The sequence below is a fragment of the Asterias amurensis genome, chromosome 6, assembly GCF_032118995.1.
Source record: "Asterias amurensis chromosome 6, ASM3211899v1".
Lineage (NCBI taxonomy): Eukaryota > Metazoa > Echinodermata > Asteroidea > Forcipulatida > Asteriidae > Asterias > Asterias amurensis.
Window position 1 is genome coordinate 7,790,814 of NC_092653.1, and position 21,286 is coordinate 7,812,099.

General features: G+C 40.2%; 1 protein-coding gene across 3 annotated transcripts in view; it reads right to left on the minus strand.

Moving 5' to 3' along the window:
* The window catches only part of LOC139938641 (uncharacterized), a 47,868-nt gene extending 27,120 nt beyond the window's left edge, over positions 1 to 20,748 (minus strand). The window contains exons 1-3 of one of the 3 annotated variants that reach the window (XM_071934241.1): positions 20,659 to 20,748; positions 9,780 to 10,573; positions 6,102 to 6,369 (exon numbers count right to left, since the gene is read on the minus strand). In XM_071934241.1, the coding sequence (XP_071790342.1) occupies positions 6,102 to 6,369; positions 9,780 to 10,195 (684 nt within the window). In that variant the 5' untranslated portion in view covers positions 10,196 to 10,573; positions 20,659 to 20,748. Of the gene's footprint in view, positions 1 to 6,101; positions 6,370 to 9,779; positions 11,039 to 11,111; positions 11,311 to 20,658 lie in introns of those variants that run through there. The other 2 variants (XM_071934240.1, XM_071934242.1) reach the window with 2 other exon arrangements.
* Positions 20,749 to 21,286: the final 538 nt, after the last annotated feature.

Below are 21,286 nucleotides of genomic sequence, written 5' to 3' on the forward strand. Positions count from 1 at the left end.
CCCCCCCCCCCCCCAAGAAACGGAAGACCAAGCAAAGAAAGGAAGCTGCTTCTCAAACGAGTGTCCTTAATCACAAATCTTCACTCCCTAGACAAAAAAAAACCTCATCATCATCATCAACCCTTACAAGAATGGCTTTCTCACCGGGAGTGACAAGTCATGACATTGAAACGCCTCCCCACAATGACAACAACGAGTGCCATTGAATTGACATCTCTTGTTATTGTCAACCATCACCAAATTAGAAGAGTTGTGCGACAAGATTAAAGAAAAACACCATCCATTTTGTTTCGAGGGATAAACACAAGTGCAAGAATCCACCCCACTTACAATCCAACAACAACAACCTTTTCTTGTTTTCTTCCCACATCATTCGTACAGACCTTGGAAGCACCCCCCCCCCCCCCCAACACACCACCAAATCAGTAAGCAATTCGGTATTGTAACAGTACGGAATAATAGCGGCGACACTGGGTCCGCATGCCCACCGTTCAAACAAAAATACGGGTCCAGAACTGGCGCTTCACACGTCCTATTAATTTTCGCACGCCGAAGGCGCAATATATTAACCTACTCATCTATCATGACAGAATTCCTTGTCAAACATTTCAGGCTTGGCAACACGATTTTTGTTTCTTTTTTGCAGCTTGAAAGAAACACGTTTTTCATTGACTTCCTTTTTGTTTTCTTACGAAATTTTATAGAGCAGTTGAACTTGTGCGTGTGGGAGACACACGGTGAACATTGGCAGGTGGACCGACTATTTCTGGAGTACATTGTGGTGACTTTATAATTTAGGAATGAATTTGATTTCAGTCTGGTAACCCAAGTCACTTCACTACACCTGATGAGTTGACATCACGCAGCCGAGGGGAACGAAACAAATCTTACGTAAGTAAATAAGCAAGATAACGCCATTTGTATCCGAAACAAAGATAAAAATATTTTTGTTTCCCAAAACATAAAACAAAAACCTGTTCTGTTATTTTTGGTTAGTGTGTCAACACTTCAATTTCATCGGGCGACAAATTATCCCATTGCATTTTTCAAGTCATCACAAAATACATTGTTTATCCCTAGTGTATAGCATTAGTAATAGGAAACTGAAATTACTGTGCTTCATTTTTTTTCTCTTCATATTTCGGTAATCATATTGACATACGATATTACATAAAGAGATGTCTGGAGCGACCAGAGGCAAAGACTAACTGGGCAATGCAGTAGCGAAACCAATTCTTATAAATACCCCCATCTATTTGCACAGCATTTCACGTTTAGTATAGACAAGTCAGTAGGTTCGCCGTCACCACCAACGCATATTCCACGCCGACTATTTACTTAAATTTCCTTGACAAAAATTTAATATTTTGACAGGAAATTCCAATCGATTTTTCAAATCCTGCCAGTTTCCTTTTTTTTTTTTTTTTTTTTTTTTTTTTTTTTAACATTACAAGGTTTGTTTGTTATTACATGACATGCTTATTAAAAATTCTCTCCTTCTTTTGCCAGCAGCCACCATTCCATTTAAATTATAAATACGAAACAATTGGGCCAAATCATTGTGTTTCTGTCTCTCATTAACTCAACAGCAACCGCCATTGACTCTCAAATTAGACCGGCAATTTTTTCCCCACCAGTGTTAAAAAGTCAAGTTGCAATATGTACTGATTTGTATCATGATATAAAATTATACAAATAATAATAATAGTACTAATAATAACCCCACACCAAATTCACCGTGAATCTTTTTCAGCTGTTCGAAAAACACGTACAACAACTAACCACACCGCGGGCATTTCACATCCAAAGCAGGGCACAACGGCTCTACTTATTAACACACTCAATATAATAGCAAACCTGCCCCGATTGAAAAAAGGGGCAGTCGACAAAAGAAGACAACTTAATATTTTGGCGGTCTTTTTTTTTTCTTTCCTTCAATCTCTTCGGGAAAATCTCGCCCCAAGTGTGAAAATATGAATCATAAACAAGATAATGATGAACGCCCCGAATGGCATGGAGCTGCTTTATTAAAAAAAGACAGGTCCTGAGGTTAGTCTATGGACATTGATCGATTTTGTACGCAAATGTAAGTTAATAAAATGAGGGAAACAGGCTGCTGATCTGATCCGAGACTTACACTCCGTTATTGTTTCATTCCCGAGCCGATTTATTTTGTAAGGTTTTTTTTCTTTTTTTGTGAGGTTGGTGGATTTGTTGCCTTTTTTTGTGAGGTTGTACTTTTTTGTTGCTATCTCGTTCCACATCCAAGCTAACCTTGTGTGGTGCAGGGTGGAAAGGCTAGACCGCGCCTGTCAACTCCGTAAATATGCAATCATTATTTCGCCATAAAATAGCCATCCATCATGTCGTGTTCTGAGTGTGAGGGATCCGACATCCAACATGACACGGTATAAATTTATTCACAATTTTCTTTCTTATTTGTTGTGAACAATATTGACCATTCCCCATTCACAACAATAAGTGTGTTTCGGTATCATTGACCAGACGGCCTGCAGGCGTCGACTCTAGGAACTGGGATAAACCCAACTATCTTTTCTTCTTTTGCTTGTTAAACACGGGTTGTCATTTTCGTTCGCCCTCCGGCTTCGCATGTACAGTTTGGAACTGGTGTTTCCCATTTCCCCCCTCTCTCCGTTTCTGTTGTACTGGTCTCAGTGCGGTATCTCAATCAACCTTTTGAAAATGTTTTATGGCATTTTCTCTTTTGTTGGGTGGAAAATATATATCACCTTTTTTCTCTTTTGTGTTTAAGGTGTCGAAAATTGTCAGATTTGTCAATTGTCATGGTCTGAAATTGAAGTCGGCTCGTTTCATTAAAAGGACAGAAATACTTTTCAGCAGTTTAGTGCCTTTTGTACGGAGGCTTTAAGGGCATTTGCTAAAACCACGGCTCACTGGCTCCGGGTAAGTTTGATGTGTTGGGTGAAGCACTGAGCGAAATGCATACTGGTGCCTCAAAAGAAAGCAGGAGCCGCAGACTAAACCTAGGTTTGGAAAAGGCCTTCATGGCTGCCCGGAAGATCCTGGCCACAGTCGCCGTCTTTCTCTCTGTGAAAGTTAATTTTGTTTATATGAAGGGAATAAAGAACCACATTCGCACGGGGGGATTTTGCAACAGAAAGATTGAACAACCAGCTCATGAAAGTCATCAAACATACCACAGGCAAATCGCCCGAGGAGTGAAATTTCCCATTTCCAAAGACACTGCATCAGCCACAAGAAAAAAACTCGTACATGGCTAGGCATTAATTTAGTTTCAACTGGGGGACACTTTTTCTTCATCATACCGCATCAAAATGAAGGGAAAAAAATGAAAAAGAAAAAAATCATCAGCATAGTGTAATAACCCTCATCAGTTTTCTGCCCACCTTCCCATCCAGCCCGCGATCTTGATTTATTCCTTTCACTAACCAATGTCAATTTGGCATGTTTGCCCAACACATTTAATCTCTCCCCCAGAATGGACCTAATTTCTAAAAGATACGGTCGCTTTTCTTGGTGTATAGCGAACCCAAGTTGTACATTGACTCGCTATCACTGTCGAGTTACCCGTAAAACGTGACAACTGGCGGGTTGGGGGACCGGGGCGATCGTGGGGACACAACACGTCCCCGTGGCACGGAAGGCGAGATTGCTTGTGCGATATACAACAAAAAAATCAGCAAGGGTTAGAAATCGAAAGAGAGTGTGTCTCTCGCAACGTGAGGTGGGTGAAGAATGCCCCTTAGTCATTATAATCACACTAAAGTCAACCCACACTAATATTATTAGGTTTACCAACACTATACCAAGTCCACTAACACTCCAAAGTCCAGCACAAACCCCGGGTTTTTTTTTTCTTCAGTTCTAAAACTCACATAAGTTCTCGAATCCGGAACTTAAAATTCCAACGCTAACATAAAACCACTGTAGTCTCCTGTATTACTCTCAGGGCTTCCCTCATCATGTATTATAATAGGCTTAGTTCCGGCATTTACAGTTTGAAAAAAAAGTGATCCTAAACCCCAAAATGTCACAGATAGATCATAGTTAACTTATGCTCAACACAGTGATAGGTTACTACAGACTCAGAGGTAAGAGAGAGATTTTTATTTGGTTCTCACAAAAAGTATTTCGATGTCTTAAAATTTGCCTTTTTCAGTATTACGATTTAACTTGTAAGCCAACCGGTTGTAAAAAAATATGTGAAAAACGGAAGTGGACATTCTTGGTTAAGATATTTGTTTTAATCTTCGTTTTTGCCTTCGACTTAAGTGTCCAAACCCCAGTCTCAATTACCAAGAACTCAATGCCAATGGCCCACAACCCACACATTATCTAGCAGAAGCAAAATGGCTTTTAAAACACATACATATCTTCGCATCAATGGACGTAATTTAAAATCTTCTCATACAGCAGGCAGGTATACCCTCTATCGCTCTGACAGTTTAAAAACACATCGATACATACGAAGGAGTAAAATACCATAAGTCAACTTTTAAATACAGCCACCCCCCCCCCCACCCCCCCCCCCCCCCCCACCTCACCCCTTAGGCAGTGATTTGCTATTTCAACAGCAACCGAAGCAGAACAAACTGCAATGTAAACGATGATCAGAAAACAGGTGAGCGTGAACACTTCAGGGGAGTTACGTTTCGGTTTTACATTCCAGTCAATCAGAAAGGCCAGCCAATCTTTATTCTGCATTTCGTACGGACTGGTGTTAATATTATTAATCAAGCCAGAACCTCAAAACAAAGTGAAATTGTTGGTAAGTAAATTTGAAATTTTGATGTGCTTACTTGAAACAAACTTTCTACGGCATACCATCGCGCAAGGAGTCTTATACTATATGATAGTTATGGCACATGTACGTCTATTTTCCACTGTGCACAACTTGTTCAAATTTAAGTGCTATTCTAAGATTGATCAAATAAATCCAACATCAATTTTTGGTAAATTAAATTACTGACTTATTGTATAGCTTTTCAGAGCGGCTGGTCCATCAACTTAACCCCAGATTGACTACATTAAGTGTGCTTATTTTTTTATGTTGTCATCAAAAAGTGAAATATTCTGAGACAAACTTATTCACTTGATTTATCAACAACTTTCTATTTGAACACGATGGTGTCAAATCTCGTCACTCAATCAAACTACTTTTCAACATTTCAAGAACCCTTTCCATGGATTTAAAACTGATTATTTTATTAACAGTTTCTGTCCTGGCCTATATCCCTTATTATTCTTCCTTCCATTTGTGCACGAGTGGGAATTGGGGAATTCCGCTTCTCTGGAAAAGGTTTACTAATTAACCTAAATATGAACAGGGTGAGTACAAAAACAACATCCACCGTAAAAATATGAAAAAAATATATGAAAATATGTAACCTGTCGTCACGGGGCCATGGTGGCGAGCTTTCTGTTTAAAACTAACACGTGGTAATCTGTTCACTTATTAGTAACAGCAGAAAAAAGGAAAGATGCCCTACTTCCCCCAAATTGTGAAAAAGAACAGCTTTTTTTGTGACGAGTTTGACCTGATGAAGAATAAAAGCTTAGAGCTTCAAACATATCGCGGATGTCCCGTGAAGTCAGCGATGATGGCATGGGGCTGCCCTCCCGTAGTACAGACCCTCAGAACGGAAGCGCAACACCGCCGGGCGTAGTGCCTGCTTTCAGGCCCTTTTTACTTCAACTGATGCGTGCATGAATGTGGCTGGGGTTATTTCTCTCTTTTTTTAACGACGCAAATCCGCGGTAAAACAAGCCTGATCATGGTTTGTCGTTTCAGAAGGCGACACAAGTATTTTGATGTTCCAATGCAGCATGACATGTTACAAGCCACTAACAATTCTCCGGAATCTCACAAGGGATTTAAGGTAGATTTTTTTTTTAAGGAAAGATTGTGAAATTCCCCTCGTACTTATTTCTGACTACTACTACTACTACTACTAATACGTTGGGTTGTACATAATTAAGACTCTATTCAAGGAATTTCCTAATCCTGTGCAGCCTTCCTGAACATGAAGGCCACCGGGACCCAGGAACAAAGGATGTGATAATATGCCATAATATAAAAATAAAGATTGTGTACTCACGAAGCCATGCTTGTCAGAGATGTTATTGGTGAGTTTGAGCTTGTGGAACGAGACTGTCTTCTGCATCCATTGCTCTCCAGTGCTGGGCGAGTCCGGGTGAATGTACATTCTCTTGGGCATCTCGGGGTCGGCTTTACCGGCAACCATCCAGCGGGAATTGTGGAACTTGTAACGGCAGTCGTCGGCGGCAACGATGTCCATCAGGAGGATGTACTTGGCTTTCTTGTCCAGGCCAGAAACCCTTACTTTGAATGAAGGGAACATCCGCCTAAAAAGTGAGGGGGAAAGAACAAACGAAGGGGTTAGAATCTTCAATATTGTCTCAAAATGTGTGTTTATGGAGTTTAAGCTGTAACAGTTTGTATTGTACCCACATCAATGCTTTCAATGTTTGAGGGTTTGGACACACGACACCCACTACGGGGACCTATCTGTACACTCAAGTAACAACTTTTCAAATAATACTTGTATGTTTAAGTGTGAAGGATGTAATTATTTTGAAGTGCCGAAATCACAGATTTTGAGTTTGCTTTTTGGCTACATAAAAACTGTTTTTCATTTTTTTTTTTCCCCTATGTTTTGTTTCGATGGGGCAAACTTTAAACATGTTAAGTTTGTAAACTTTAAGATAATACAATTAACACTTAAGTTTTTAAGTTTGTTAACTTTAAGATAATACAATTAACACTTTAGTTTTTAATTCAAAAGATTTGGACAAATATGGAAAAGTTTTATGAAAATAAATTGGCCAGTGATGACGGGAATTTGCCATTCATATCGTTCCAATACACAAAGAGCAAGGACATACAGATTAGACTATTCCTTGAATGTATTGTGGACATTTATTCCCCATGAAACAAAGAACAACACCCAACGTCAACATTCTCCCTTCCCGTGTTTTAAGCTCTATCAATAATACGCATTAAAGACAATATAGTACACGTGGTGTTTCTTTCTCTAACCACAACTGTACCATCCATTGTCCCCAATGTCACACTCTTATGTGTGTGATCGTCTCTTTTATTTAATGATATTTAGAACAATCAGACGCAATATTTATCCGTGAGAGTTGTGAGATATATGGATAGAAATGGCCTCCATTCGCGTGCCAAACTTACAATTTCTAACAATGGATTCTACCACAGTTTCTAAACATGTGTTTTGTTGGTTAGAAATAGTTCACACTGTCGAATTGTTCAGTGGAATTGATTGCTTTTGTTTTTGTTTTTTCCAACTGATACAATTATCAATTTTGTTTTCCCAATGTCGTCGCCCCAGTTCTTGCAACTGACTTCTGAAATGTTGTCCATACGGAGAGAAAACAATAAAATGGGGGCACCAGCATCGGCCACTTAACTTGATTTCTTAGTAATTGCTCTAAATTTAATTTGCTTATCTAAGTAATTGGTGAAATGAGTGCAGATAGATCTCTTTCACCTTGATTGGCTTTTCGGCTAATCAGGGTAAAATTTCCACTTCAATCACGAAATCCCCCAAACCAAAAGAACAATGTTTTAACTGTATCGTATTTCAAATTTAACAACCGGGCAGTTCAAATATTAACATGAAATGGCCATTAGATTAGCCTATGGAAGTGCGACGAACTGAAATAGCATTGCAAATTTTTCCTAAACTTATTCATCGTTGATAAACTAGCTAGTCATTCTTAATATTAACGCAGAACAACTAATGAACGTTCGTATTACATGCCCCGTATAGACGAGTGCTTGTTACACAAACCCCCAAAGAAATTATTCGCCCATGAGTGCAAACAAAACCCAAACTGCTCACCGGGGAGGAGGAGTCTGTTCTCGGGTGACGGGACCATCGTCGGGAAGGTAAATTGAAATCTCCCCGTAGTTTAGAATAACTCATTTAAATTTTGCTTTAATTAGGAGTAATCGGTGAACAGGGAGTTAAGTAATTTACAATATATACAAACTAACGATGAGTGTGTTGAAGTTGTTTTAATCACCGTGATTCTTGTTCGCGATGTACCGTATCGAACCATGATCGAACCAAACTAAAATACCTTTCTCGTTTGAAGCCGAAAAGCGACATGGCAAAAAAAAAACAAGAAATATATCAAGCTACACTTTTGGGGGCAAAAATGCTGTTACTCTCAGATTAAACGAGATATATTATTTTCAATTCCCGTTCGTAATGTAGTGTATCGAACCCAACTCAAAGTTTTTGTCTATACAGTTGAAAAGCGACTAGGCAGCATATCCAAGAAACTATGTATCAAGTTACACTTTATGGGGACAAAAATGCTCAAACTTTCAGACTGTACAAACTATATATCTCCAAATCCCGAAGTGTGGCAATCCCATCATTTCCATCTGGGACGTGGGAAGTTGGGAGCGTATCCCATTTTTGTGCACACGTAAAATGTCTCAACGCAGTTTTGTGTTATCATCAGTTGAACCAGTTCAGTGTTCCATTTAACATGTTAGTTTGATATGCTATCCAAAAAAAGAAATTGTTTTACACTATTTGATTATCAATTAACCTGTTTAAATTTTTCAGCGTATCGAGTTGGGCGGAAAGGGTTAACTTTACACCCTTGAACCATCTGTAGGTTTTCCCTTGAAGATAACTAGATTAAGATCACCATTCAAGTGTAATCGAGATATTTTGTGGGTTTGTTTCTTTCCTTCATTTAATTGATTTGTACGCGCAACGGTAGTGGGAATTTATCTTGAAGTAGTATCTGGTGTCACTTTAGAAATGTCTATTAAGTTCTGGGCAGAGTCGCATCCATGTGATATTAAATTAATGCATCTTCCAAAATGATATAACAAAAACAAGAAAAAGTTTCTATTTCTAGTTTTATTTTTTGGGGAGTGTAACATTTCTGCGAATTACATCTCTCGTAAGTTCGGCTACGGTTCGACCACGTTAGATAACCACTCGGTAAAGCGAATACATCCATTAAAGTAACAAATACAACTTATAGTCCACATGACATTGGCTTTTATAACGAAGTTCATGGATCATTTGAAGGTCAGACAAAAACAGAGGATATATTTGAAATAAATAAAAAAAACTAGTTGTTGGTTAGGTTGAGATAGACAGGGCGCCTATCTGATGTTATCAGACACCGTAGCCCCTTGCCTCGGGCCAGGTATATATCAATCACGCTAACCCGTGGCAAGAAAAAAGGAGTTGATGGATGATGAAGCTAGGTTATTCTGGCCCTGGCTTTTATACCAACGATACGGGAAACTTCTTGTACTCGAAACACAAAAAAGTACAACGAGAAAACCCAACACAATTCATTTGTCTCTGGATATATGTGGCACTTGGGTCGTGTTTGTTGTGTTATGGATGATTGTGTACATCGTGAACTATACAGCCAACAGCTGTGTACGGCGTGCATAGACTGCGAACTCGGTGCGTTGACGGTAAAAACATGAAGCACGTGGGAAAAGTCTGAATGATTGTGTAGTGAATTGCCCACAACAACGTCTCCCTTTGAGTACATTGAAAAAAATATGATTACAATTTTAAAATGTGCTTATATTCTGTCCGGTTGCTGAATAAACAACGGTATAACTGTTGTATTTTAAAGCAAAAACTATGTAAGGGCTCAGTGAAACTGGTGACAATGTGCGTCGTGGGACTTCAATTCAAGTTTATTGTGGGTATGATAGAAGTTTGGTTGTGTGAACTTACCGTCCGGATTTGGTGATGACCATCTCTGTTCCTCGTTTGTGGAATTGATCCCAGAGTTCCTTGGATTCCAGTGTAACTTGTGGGTCGTCTGTGTCGTTTTCCTGTGCCTCGATGCCGTGGATCTGCTGCATGGTGTGCCGGTGGTTGTGCGCAGCGAGTAAGTCCGCCTGCAGCGCCGTGTACGGGTTGTGCAGGTCGCCGAGTTTAGGCAAGTGGAACCCGGCCGTCATGCTCCCGGCCGCGGTAGCCCCGGTCAGGTTAGGTCCTCGGAACACCCCCGGGAAGAAGTGAGGCTGTGTCAGCAAAGAATTCACGGAGAAGTCGCTGAGACGAGGGGGTAGCATCGGTGCGTAGGCCATGGCTGGAAGGGTGGAGGGTAACTCTGCTTGCTTCATGCGAAAGGAAAGTCCAGGCATTGAGTTCAGTGATGTGTGGGGGTTTCTTAGTGCCGGCCGGTACCGTCACGGCACGGGCTGACTGAGGTAGGAAACTGCCGGTCTTTCTCCTCTCTCTCTCTCTGCTGCTTGCCTAGGCCAGCTCAACACCACGGCGGCTAGCTGGCTCGGCTGACTCCCGATTTCAAATCACACTGTCCAGCTGTGAGCCAACGTAACTTGACTGGAGGAGTCTTTGGCTGACTGTGAAGAGAGACGAAGTCCCGGCTGGAGCAATGAGCAACGCAGCTTGATTGGTTATTTGGCACGAAGTGTCCTATGGGAAACCCACTGTTCAGTAGAGTTGAGATGTTCCGTGTTTTAGGGTCGAAGTAGATCTTTATTCCGAAAGGCCTCGACCTGTAGTAAGATGTGAAGCGATGTTAAATAAAAAAGCAAAGCTTAAAAATCACTCGCTATAGTAGAAATGAAAACGTAAACATTGACAGATATCGAGGAAAAATCCAGAGCCGTCATATCTGCATAACTTCAAGTGTGTTCTCTCACAGTGGACTGTAAAGAACTCTCAATCCACGGTAGGTCTATCCTCAGTTAAAATACCGGCTATATTTTGTCCCTGCGTCCCCGGCCGAATGACCTACTACGTAATTGCTAGCCAATTACTAGTAAGATACTGTTATAAAGCAGCATGTGCGGATCGGACAGAGGCAGGCGGCAGCAACGCGTAGTGACACCACACACATGCACACTACTACTACTACCGTGTATACAGCTTTGAACACCGGGCTTAGATCTGTGTGGTGACTGGTTGATTTACCATCACAGTGTCATCACGGACAGCCGTGTACGGCGCTTGTTTGGCACGCCCCTAACTCTGAAACTGACGGCGGGAGGTGTCAAAATCCTCTGCCCATCTTTTATGCTCGCGTCTACTCACTTGAATTTATTTTTTTGTCATCATCAAGGCGAGATTTTTTTCTTCTGCTTCTTCTTACGCAAATTATCTCCGGGTTAGAGCAACACCACTGTGACTTGTCTCCCCCGAACACAAAATCGGGAGGGATGATAAATTTGGGAGATTCAATATTATTAAAAGCTTGTTGTAGCGGTCTATACTGTGGTTCAATTTTCTTTCCTATGGCTAAACCGATCTGTAGTTATCCCTTCCCCTATTGTAATATTTATAGCATGGACCATTGGAGGCGGGCCTGTTAAAAGCGTGAAAATGATGCTGAGACTTGAAAGGTGATTAGCTTTTGGAGCATTCCATTTCGACGCAAATGCCTAAGTACCGCTGGCGCCAGCAGTGTGAGCACACACAATGAAAGCTGTCTGGTATCTGTTGTCATTCACCCAACTGTACCATGGCCCCGCAGTCCGCATTATCACACGAACCCACCCACATGGAGGTTCGCTAACCGGGCGTTCAGGGAGGACTTGCTACTCTGTGTCGTTCTACTACACGCTACAGATTTTCTTTTTTCAGGGGTGAAAAATAGAGGAGGGAAATATGCAGAGAAACCTCTTTAAGTTTCCTTGATTGGTCGGGACTGAGTCCTCATTTTTTATTCAGACAAGCCCATTTATGGAAATAGCATGTGGTGGGGGCTGCATAGTCAGAGGTTACGGTATGTGAATCGCTGGCCGTGTGTGCATAATGCGTGTGCGGTGTCAACGTAGTTGTCCATGTTCAGGGGCCAAAGTAAAGAGACTACTGCTTTTTATGATCTGCGGTCTCTTTGGCTTGGTGTTTTGTTTTTTTTTAGTTTTAAGTATTTTTCCTGTAGACTTTGTCAGGTCAAAAAGCTCAAATTTTTCGTTCAAAATATTACCTATATTATGATGTTTCTGTAACCAAAAAATAAAGAGACTAAATTGATCGTTTTGTTGGGTGAGAAAGGATGGTATCGGTGGGGAGAAATACTGATCAATACCGGGGTCCCGAAAACAGAGGGGTGCCACAGGGGTATTAACGTCGCTGAAATCGCACCACTTGAAATCCTTCTGAGGGGGTGTCTGTGGCCCAGAGAGGGGCTATTATCAATAATTACACCCCGTGATTGACAGTTGCCTCGCGACTCTTCCGCCCCTGGCCAATCAGCGCCGAGCTGTAGATAATTGTTGTTGACTGTCTAAAGTGTTAACATAATTAATAAGCGCCAGGGAAAACACGCGAGGTGTGAAAGTCCCTTTGTAGGGGTCTGCGCCGCCTATTCACTGTACACAACCACTAAACCGTACTGGCGCCAGCCTTACCCAATGGGTGATTAATTTCAACGAAAACATATGGGAATCGGTGAATGGTTTTCAACCGCCGGACCAAACCTGCCTGTGTGAAGAAGAACCTATTGTTTCAGACCCAGTTCCAAACACGTCTTTTCAGGGGGACAGTGAGAGAGCATTCAGGGTCCCCCCCCCCCTTCTTTCATCCTCTCCAGAAGGATTTTTATTGGGAAGTTAATAGAATTTCGATCGTTGAGTGGGGGGCCGTGTAGCGTTCGCAATCGGGCTGTGTGGTAGACCCGGCCGGGTTACCGCTGCGCGACCACGGCGGGGGCCAGGGGCCTTGGGTGCATAGAGAGGACCGGACCAGTTGCCGAGGTGGGGTTATCGCAATTTTTACGGGGTAGTCGCTAGGCCCGCTGGCACCGTCTATCACTCAAGGCGTCCACGTTATCTTGGTTAACTGATTGGGACATGTCGTTAGTATTTCTTTTACACACAAAACCAGTGTGGTCTGTTTATGTAATCAAGTCGAGCGGTAGTGTTGTTTTTTTTTCCTTCTCGATAGCTTGGACTCCATACGAGGTGAAGACGGATCGCTGATAACGGGTGGTGTTATTATCAGCGCTGGGGTTGTATGCGCAGTGGCACATAAAACAAACATCTCATTAGTGAAGAATTATGAGGCTATATGCCGTGATTCGTGAAGACCGCCCTCACTCGTCGCTTAAAGCAAGCCAGCGGATAAATTGAATATTATTATTATTATTCATACAGCAATATCACTTTATATGTCTGTGTTTCTGTATAGTATACAAGTTTGTACCCTTTTAAAAGCAAGGTCTGGAGGGCACATGTTTTTGGATGACAGATTGTATACTTTTACCTTTCCCTGGACGGTCTATGCTTGTTACAATTATTGTATTGTCCGAATAATTAAAAATAAAAAGATAATTTAACATTGTGAGCAGTTGTACAAACTGCAGATATTTTATTTTAGTATGCTCATTTATAATTCCAGCCAACCGATATAATTTTCAGCTGAAGAAACATACACAATGAACTGTTATACATAATTTTAACAGTTCTATTTGTGGCCAATATTCTACAATATGGTTTTTTATTTGTCTTCCCTCCTAAGTGAAAAATGCTGGTTGGGTTGTTTTATATCTAGCATGATGTTATGTGAATAACTATATGAATAATGGATGGGTTTTTTTTCAGGGATAAAATAAAGAGCACCGTGTCACATTAAATAGCACAGGCCTTTTGTTAATTCATTCTAAACACTTGGTTTGCGTATGAGCATACTTTACTCAAAAAGGTAGCCATTATCTGTATAGTATTGTTTTAAAGTGTTCCTTGAAAGTATAATGTCGTTAAAAAAAATATTTATATATTTTTTTCCGACACACAAAACGAGTGTTTTGTTTTGTTTCAAATTTACGCTTACCAACAAAAATCTACGGAAACTGCTGTCCAACCAAAACGATCTATGGTTTAAATGCAAACCATACGTGGCATGACGTTTCGACCCTAGCAGAGTCTTTCTCGAACAAAAATACTCTGCTAATCTTTCTCGAATGAGAAATTACCATGGAGTTATAGGTAATACTTGCAAACGTGCGTCTCGCAACTAACACAAGTTTGGCAATGGGTTTCTCAAAATATATTCGAACAATTTTATTTTATTATTTATTTATTTTAAATCTTTAGACATACACAACAGTTACAAGTTGTACAGGGGCTGTCAAGGTTAAAACAAAAGTATAAAAACTGCCATCAAAAGATATATAAAACCAGACCCCTGCCAACGATAAAAATATAATTATACAATATAAAAAGGTGATTGCACTGAAGCATTTAAAAATCACACAAAAGAAAACATTAAAACACGAGCAAAACCAGACTATTGAAAACAAAAAAACTACACCCACAACAAAACACCGCAGCGATAAGAGGAAGGGACATCAATAAAAAATCAAATCGATACATTTAATTTACAAATATTTCTACTTAATCATTTCATTCTGCTGGTGATTTAGCGGAGGAAAGAACAAACAAACGAAAAACTCCCCCAAAACGCATCATAATTCCATAACATGCTTTATCTTCAAACATGAGTAAGTTTGTAAAGCGTTACAATTCAATTCAAAGCGTAACGACATGTTTAAAAAGAAAACCGAAAACCAACCTTATTAAACTTCGGAAGATATTAGATTGGCTTTTAGTTGACGGTTCATCCAAGAAAGAATAATTCAGATTTGTCCTTTGTTGTAAAGTTCATTATCTATACCATTGGGTTAGAGTTTTTTTCCCTTTTTTAAACTTTTTTTAACGGTTATTCTTGTTAAAAACTGTTGCTCCAATTAATTTCCGACTTTCTACCAGATGTTTCAAACCAGGGCGGACTAAAAAAAACGTCCTCCATGGTCAAACATAGAGCTGGGACAGTTCTTGCGCTACGGTAAAACCATTTGTGATGAAATTCGATGGATATTACTGTCGCTCTATAAGTTGGCCACAAAACGAAGTATACACACGTTCACATCGGGAAAGTCAAACGACGACAACAGTAGGCCTAAACTTTCGAATCGAACATCATTCCGCACTGGTTTGTTTCTACGCTCCAGACGGGCCCCTCTTGAAAACCCAGTACAACAGTTGCGCTTTTATGTCAGGTTTGAACACACAACAAACTGTGCAAATAACACTCCAGCTAAAAGTGTTAGCCAACCCCCAAAAAGGCGACCTTACTGGTCTGACATGATGTTAAAGTTGCTTGTGCAAAGGGTGATGTGGTGCGAAATGTAAACGAAAGGGCGGGGATTGTCCTGAGGTTTTGTCTTGGGGGCCGAGCTCCTGAAGTACGGGCTGGACTTTCCCAATCAATGAGCTCACAGTGATTAGAGTGTAAACCAAAAGTGAATGCCTTTGACTGGGGTGTTTAAAGAAGGACTCTGGTATTTAAACCACACCGGCGCCACGGGGTCGAGGGGGCACCAGACACACGCCGTGTGATGGGCATACTTTCAGGGGGAACTCTAGGCCCCGGTGCACGGAAGTATTTGCAAAGCCCGTACTTTATGTGCACAATGTTCATATTGCATGGTGCATTTTGTACCAACACGTTCTATTACAAGCATCTTTGTTGCAAAATGGAGTTGTCTTCTTATTGATTTATCCTCATTTTAGTTTTAAATAATTTATATCCAACGGGAAACTTTTTAGGTGTGAACGACAAAAGTAAAGTTTTGTAGGCCCAACGAAAATAACGTGACATAAGAAACTTTTTGGAAGTTCATGCAGGCCCCGATTTGTGATATCTTTGGAAAAGCGATTCACAACACACATTGAGATCTCGACGCAGATTTTCCAAGTTAAGTTGACTTTGATATCACGAGAAATAGCCCGTAGGCCTTTACTTGATGATAATTCTTCCTCCGTGTTTCAACGGGCGACTTGCCCGTCAGTTACGATGCAATCGCAGTTCCAACTTCACTAACGGCCCTACCGTACTAAGCGGTAAAACAGAACACGGCGCGTAACTTTGTAAATTGTTTTGTGCTCTTTGCCTGAATTTTGTTCCCACGAACATTCTTCTGCATCCTCATCGATTTAACTCCCCTATTTAAGAGCTCCTATAACTAACATTACGTGTGACAAAGCTATAAAACTGTAACTCATTCCCTTCAATGAATCATTGATTCCTACAGAAGCATGATCCTCCACTTACCACCCCCCCCCCCCCCCCCCATCGCAAAAAAAAGAAGAAAATCTTCTCGCTCGCCGAAATAATAAATAACACGCAAAATAACAAAACGTGTGAGCAGCCTCAAGGTGGCACTTCACACGTATGGCGCTATGTGTATCAAATAAATATAGGGACGTAACAAACGAAGATTCCTCGATTCTATTGAAAGTCCACCCCGATCACATTCACTCTTATCGATGCGTGTTCAAAAGGGAGACAGAAAACACCCCCAAATCATTTTAGCACCTTCATGGCGTGGACTACTACCCCTTTCACTTATACAATTGAGCAATTCTCGGAGTTGTCACCACTTCTTCAGTTCCCAAAACAAAGTTGTGTTCTTGTTTTTGTTCGCGTTCATCCACGACAGTTTTGAGCTGTGTCGGCCACGGGGAAACGCCCGCGTTGAATGGACCCTAAGCAGGAGTTGGCGACAAGGTGGCGCCCGGGCCAGGGCGCATCATCCCCCGGTAACTGTTGTGAAAGGAAAAACAACCGATATAGATGGTTCCTGTATTGAGATAAGAGAATATTGATTGAATCATCCCGTGTTTGTGTTATCTTTGCCAGAGGACTTCACCAAGCCCATTCAAAACCCATGTCTGTCCCTATGTCCTTCCAAACGAGAAGGCTACACGTTTCTACACCTCTCCCTTTGATAGGAGCAGAATAGATGAAAGGAGAGGGTTGCGCTTTGGTAGTGGTAGAAAGATTCCTTGTAACTTTGGCATTAAGGCCCAACGGCCAATGTTGTGTATTTCTGCTGTCTTTCATGCTCCTATTATCATGATGAAGCTGTGTTTTATTCAGTTATTGGTTTATTGTGGACGTCACCTGCCAGTCCTATCCGTTCCTATTGTGTGAATGTCCAAGACCAACTGGAATGACAATCGATGATGGATCCACTTCTTATTGTTCCACCATTTTTATTGTCACTGTTCTGACTGAGAACGAAATTATACTTCATTTGCTCGTGGCGATGTTACAATTTCTATTTTCCCGCTTTGTGACCTACAAACAGGTTGGAATGGTCAATACTCAAGAAACATTATACACTACTCACTGTGTAAAGAAATTCTTCTTGCTTCACGTAGCCTAAATAAAACGCTTCATTTACAAAATGTTTGGTGAAGTTCTTCTGGTAGAAATTCTGCAAAATATTTCATGAGTTTTTCTCTCTCAAAAACCAGTGACGCGCACCCGACATAAAGTTGTGCACACCTTCTGCCAACGGCTCGGCCCTTCCATTGCAAACAGCCGAAATTACAGGGTAAAAATAAAAAAACATGTGAAAATTTGAGCCCAATCGGTCGTCGAAATTGCGAGATAATAATGGAGAAAAAAACTTTGTCACACCGTCACACGAAGTCGTGTGCTTTCAGATGCTTGTTTTTGAGACCTCAAATTCTAAGTAGGTCTCGATATCAAATTCGTGGAAAATTACTTCTTTCTTGAAAACTACGTTACTTCAGATCGAGCCACATGTTTCTCACATCAATGTTTTATATTTTCAACAGCTCCCAATTACTCGTTACCAAGTAAGGTTTTCTGCTAATTATATTTTTGACTAATAACCAATACTGTAAACTGCCTTTAAATTTACACAGCACTGAAGTCACCAACATATTCGAGTGAGGCTGTTCCGCCATTAAAGGTTCATACTTTTCCAATGTCACCAGTTGTTATGTTTTCAGTTTAATCCAATCCACTCCACATTTGTTCAAAACGTCTTCATGTTTGGAACCCTTATGCCTTTATGTTTGATCAGTCCCCACAATTCACTCACGTAGCACCATTACATGAAGGACCCAGCAGCACATAACCAAAGGACTCAATGTCCAACCTAAACCAGATTTCCCATACAGGTATGGGCCAACATTGACCATTGTTATAACAAGGTGTTAAGTAGCCGTGTATTTCAATTTGCAATGTTTTCCCCACGCCACAACTGACGTGATTAGCAAAACCACACAAAAGACACTCTTCGCACCTCTGGCGTGACCTCAACATGTTGGTACTGAAGGAAGAAAAGCTTCTTCTAATTTGATTGCCGAAGAAGAAAAGCTTCTTCTAATTTGATTGCTAAAGAAGAAAAGCTTCTTGTAATTTGATTGTTGAACTGTTTCAGGGTTAAGTGAATCATCTTCGCACCTCTTTAGTACACTTCCTCTTGAATTGAGAAAAAATAGGTCTTTAGTTACAGTGGTTATCTAATACAGTGGTTATCTAACCATGTTGGACGCACCTTTTCAAAAGTAGAGCTTTTTTGAGAAAACAGAATCAGCCGAGCTTTTTTTCGCAGAGAGGAAAGCCTGTTGTATTGGTCCAGAAAGCAAAGGTGTTAGAAAGCATTTCTAGGTAACTCAAACCCACACGCATCTATTGGAATCTTAGACAATACAAAGGTGGTCATTTCCTAAACAGAACATTGATTAATTTAATTATAAGAGATCATTACATGCATTACTAGGGGACTGGTATAAGACGCGTCCCAGAAACATGTCCACATAAAATATTCTTAAATCTGGTAATTCTTGAGAACCTACAAAGCAAATGTTTTAGTTGCTGCAATCGAAATAAGTCTTATATTGACGTCTTTTAAATCAATACGTGGTAAAACCACAACCGTTTTTCGCCCCATTACTTGAGAGTGACCTTTTTTTCACAGCTTAATTTAGTTTGCTCATAAAGAGTGCATTCTGAAACCCCTAATCTCATTTTTGTTTGTGTTTCTTTGTTTTTTTCGTCGTCCTCTTATAACATCATTACTGTTAAAAGAGTTAATTGGACCAGTTCCGTTAATCTAGTTGAGAGTTTAACTGCACTACATAAGAATGGTACATGCTCAGTCACTTTCGAACCTGAAGCCATCACAAATTTCAAACAAGTTTTCAGCCCATCGGATAAAGAAGTAAAATTTAATCCTTTCCGCCTATTCATATACTTAAATTCCGAATCAGCAACTATTTGTTTTTACTTTGAATTCGGTTATAAGGCAAATAACCTTTGTAAAAAGTTATTCGGTGCCGTTGTTGGCACTTCTCACACTCTGCAAATTGCTTCATTTTATTTCTTCACAATAATTGCAACCAGACTTTTAGGATCGAGAACAAGTATAAACTCTTCCAATAGATATGTCCTAGTTTTGCAAAACATTACTTTCCTCGGAAGCCTATGTTACAAGTTGTATCAACAAATAATATCTGAGACATTTAGCATTAAACATTTTTTTAAAATCACAATCAGATTTACGTAATGTTTTGTTTCTAAAACTAAAATCAAATGTAGTGCCGAGGTTGTGAACAGATGGTGTCTGTTGTATTTTTCTGTCAAAGCATTCTTGTCCAGTATCAGAAATATTTTGTTTTTCATTCTGCTTAAAGGCAGTGGACACTATTGGTAATTACGCAAAATAATTATCAGCATAAAACCTTAATTGGTGACGAGTAATGGGGAGAGGTTGAGAAACGGCTCCCTCTGGAGTGACATAGTTTTCGGGAAAAAAGTAATTTTCCACGTATTTGAATTCGAGACTTTAGATTTAGAATTTGAGGTCTCGAAATCAACCATATCAACGCACACAACTTCGTGTGACAAGGGCGTTTTTTCTTTCATTATTATCTCGCAACTTTGACGACCAATTGAGCTCAAATTTTCCCAGGTTTGTTATTTTATGCATATGTTTAGTTACACCAAGTGAGAGGACTGGTCTTTGACAATTACCAATAGTGCCCAATGTCTTATTGAAATAGGCATCGCTCAAATACAAGCATTTTTTATAAAGACATTTATCGTGATAAACAAAATGTCTCTGTATTATTTTTCTTTGACAATCCATACTAAAGTTTGGCTCGGCCCTATTGATTGATTAATAATTACTTTATTCATCAGTCATTCTTGTATGAAAATGAAAATATCAACAACTTTTATGTTTTTCGTTGCAAGGGTTTTTAGCAGTAATGTCAATGGTTTACTTCAGTACAAACTTGTCTTTCTTTTCTGGTTGTTTAAAAATAATGAGTAGATATGGACCAACAAAATATTTTCATTATTATTTTGTTACTATTTATTATATATTTTTTAATATTTACCAACACAGAATGACAAAGGACGAAGTATTGAATGTTTGGGTTATAGATGGACATACGCAAAATGAGAGGCCAATTTAACACATTTTCGACTGAAATGTTTAGGGGAAAAAAACACGTTTAAGCAAATATGCCCGATAAAAAAAAACGGACCAAGGCACAGTTTTATAAAACCTCTTATGTAATGAGAGCTTACTGATTATTTACGAAAGAAAAACCCACGTCAAAACGGCAACAAATCACGCGAGAATTAAAATCCGCGATAACGATCTCCATCCCATCGAAATCAAGTCGATCGACTTTTAGCTCTGCGTCCGAAAATCATTGTACTCGGCCGTTCCCTGAAATCAAATATTTAAAATAATTTCCCTCCTACCCTACTGCTATCTCACAAATGATAAATACGTAGAAATACTCACAGTAGGTCGACCCAAGCCACCAAAGAGATCACACTTTTTCAGGAGCGTGGACCCTTAATTCTCGATCTCCCTGCTGCCAAAATTTGTTTCTGTTGTTTAGTCCCGGTATATGTTTTCGTGCTTGCACTCGCAATCGGTCTTTTGCTCGGGGGAAATACTCGCATGGTAGTCGACAGCGAACAATATTCACTCTTTTGATCACCATTGGGTAAAACCCAACGCGCGTCAAGCTTCACAGCGTACGAGTATAATTTTCCCCTCTTCTTCTCGCGGTGGATTGTGGGTGCACTTCAAAGTTACCTCGGACGATCCCACTGGTATTAGAGGGGTGTCCGTATTGGCTCTCACCCTCAAACAGTGTAAAAACATACATTACATCGAACACTCAGCACCCAGAGTCTGACAATTTATCTGTCTTCATATACAGTTATTTGATTAAAGGTATATTGGTAAATATTTTAGTGGAGGAATTTTAGAAACATTCGTCTTTAACTGAGTTTCAACCCCACCCCCCTCCAAAAGATATAACAGTGAGTCAGCAGTCAGGAACACCACACACGACAAAGCCCGCCCATTTCGGTCCCCGATTTCACAACTTCTCCAGTTCCCTCATCACTCTGTTGTCTGG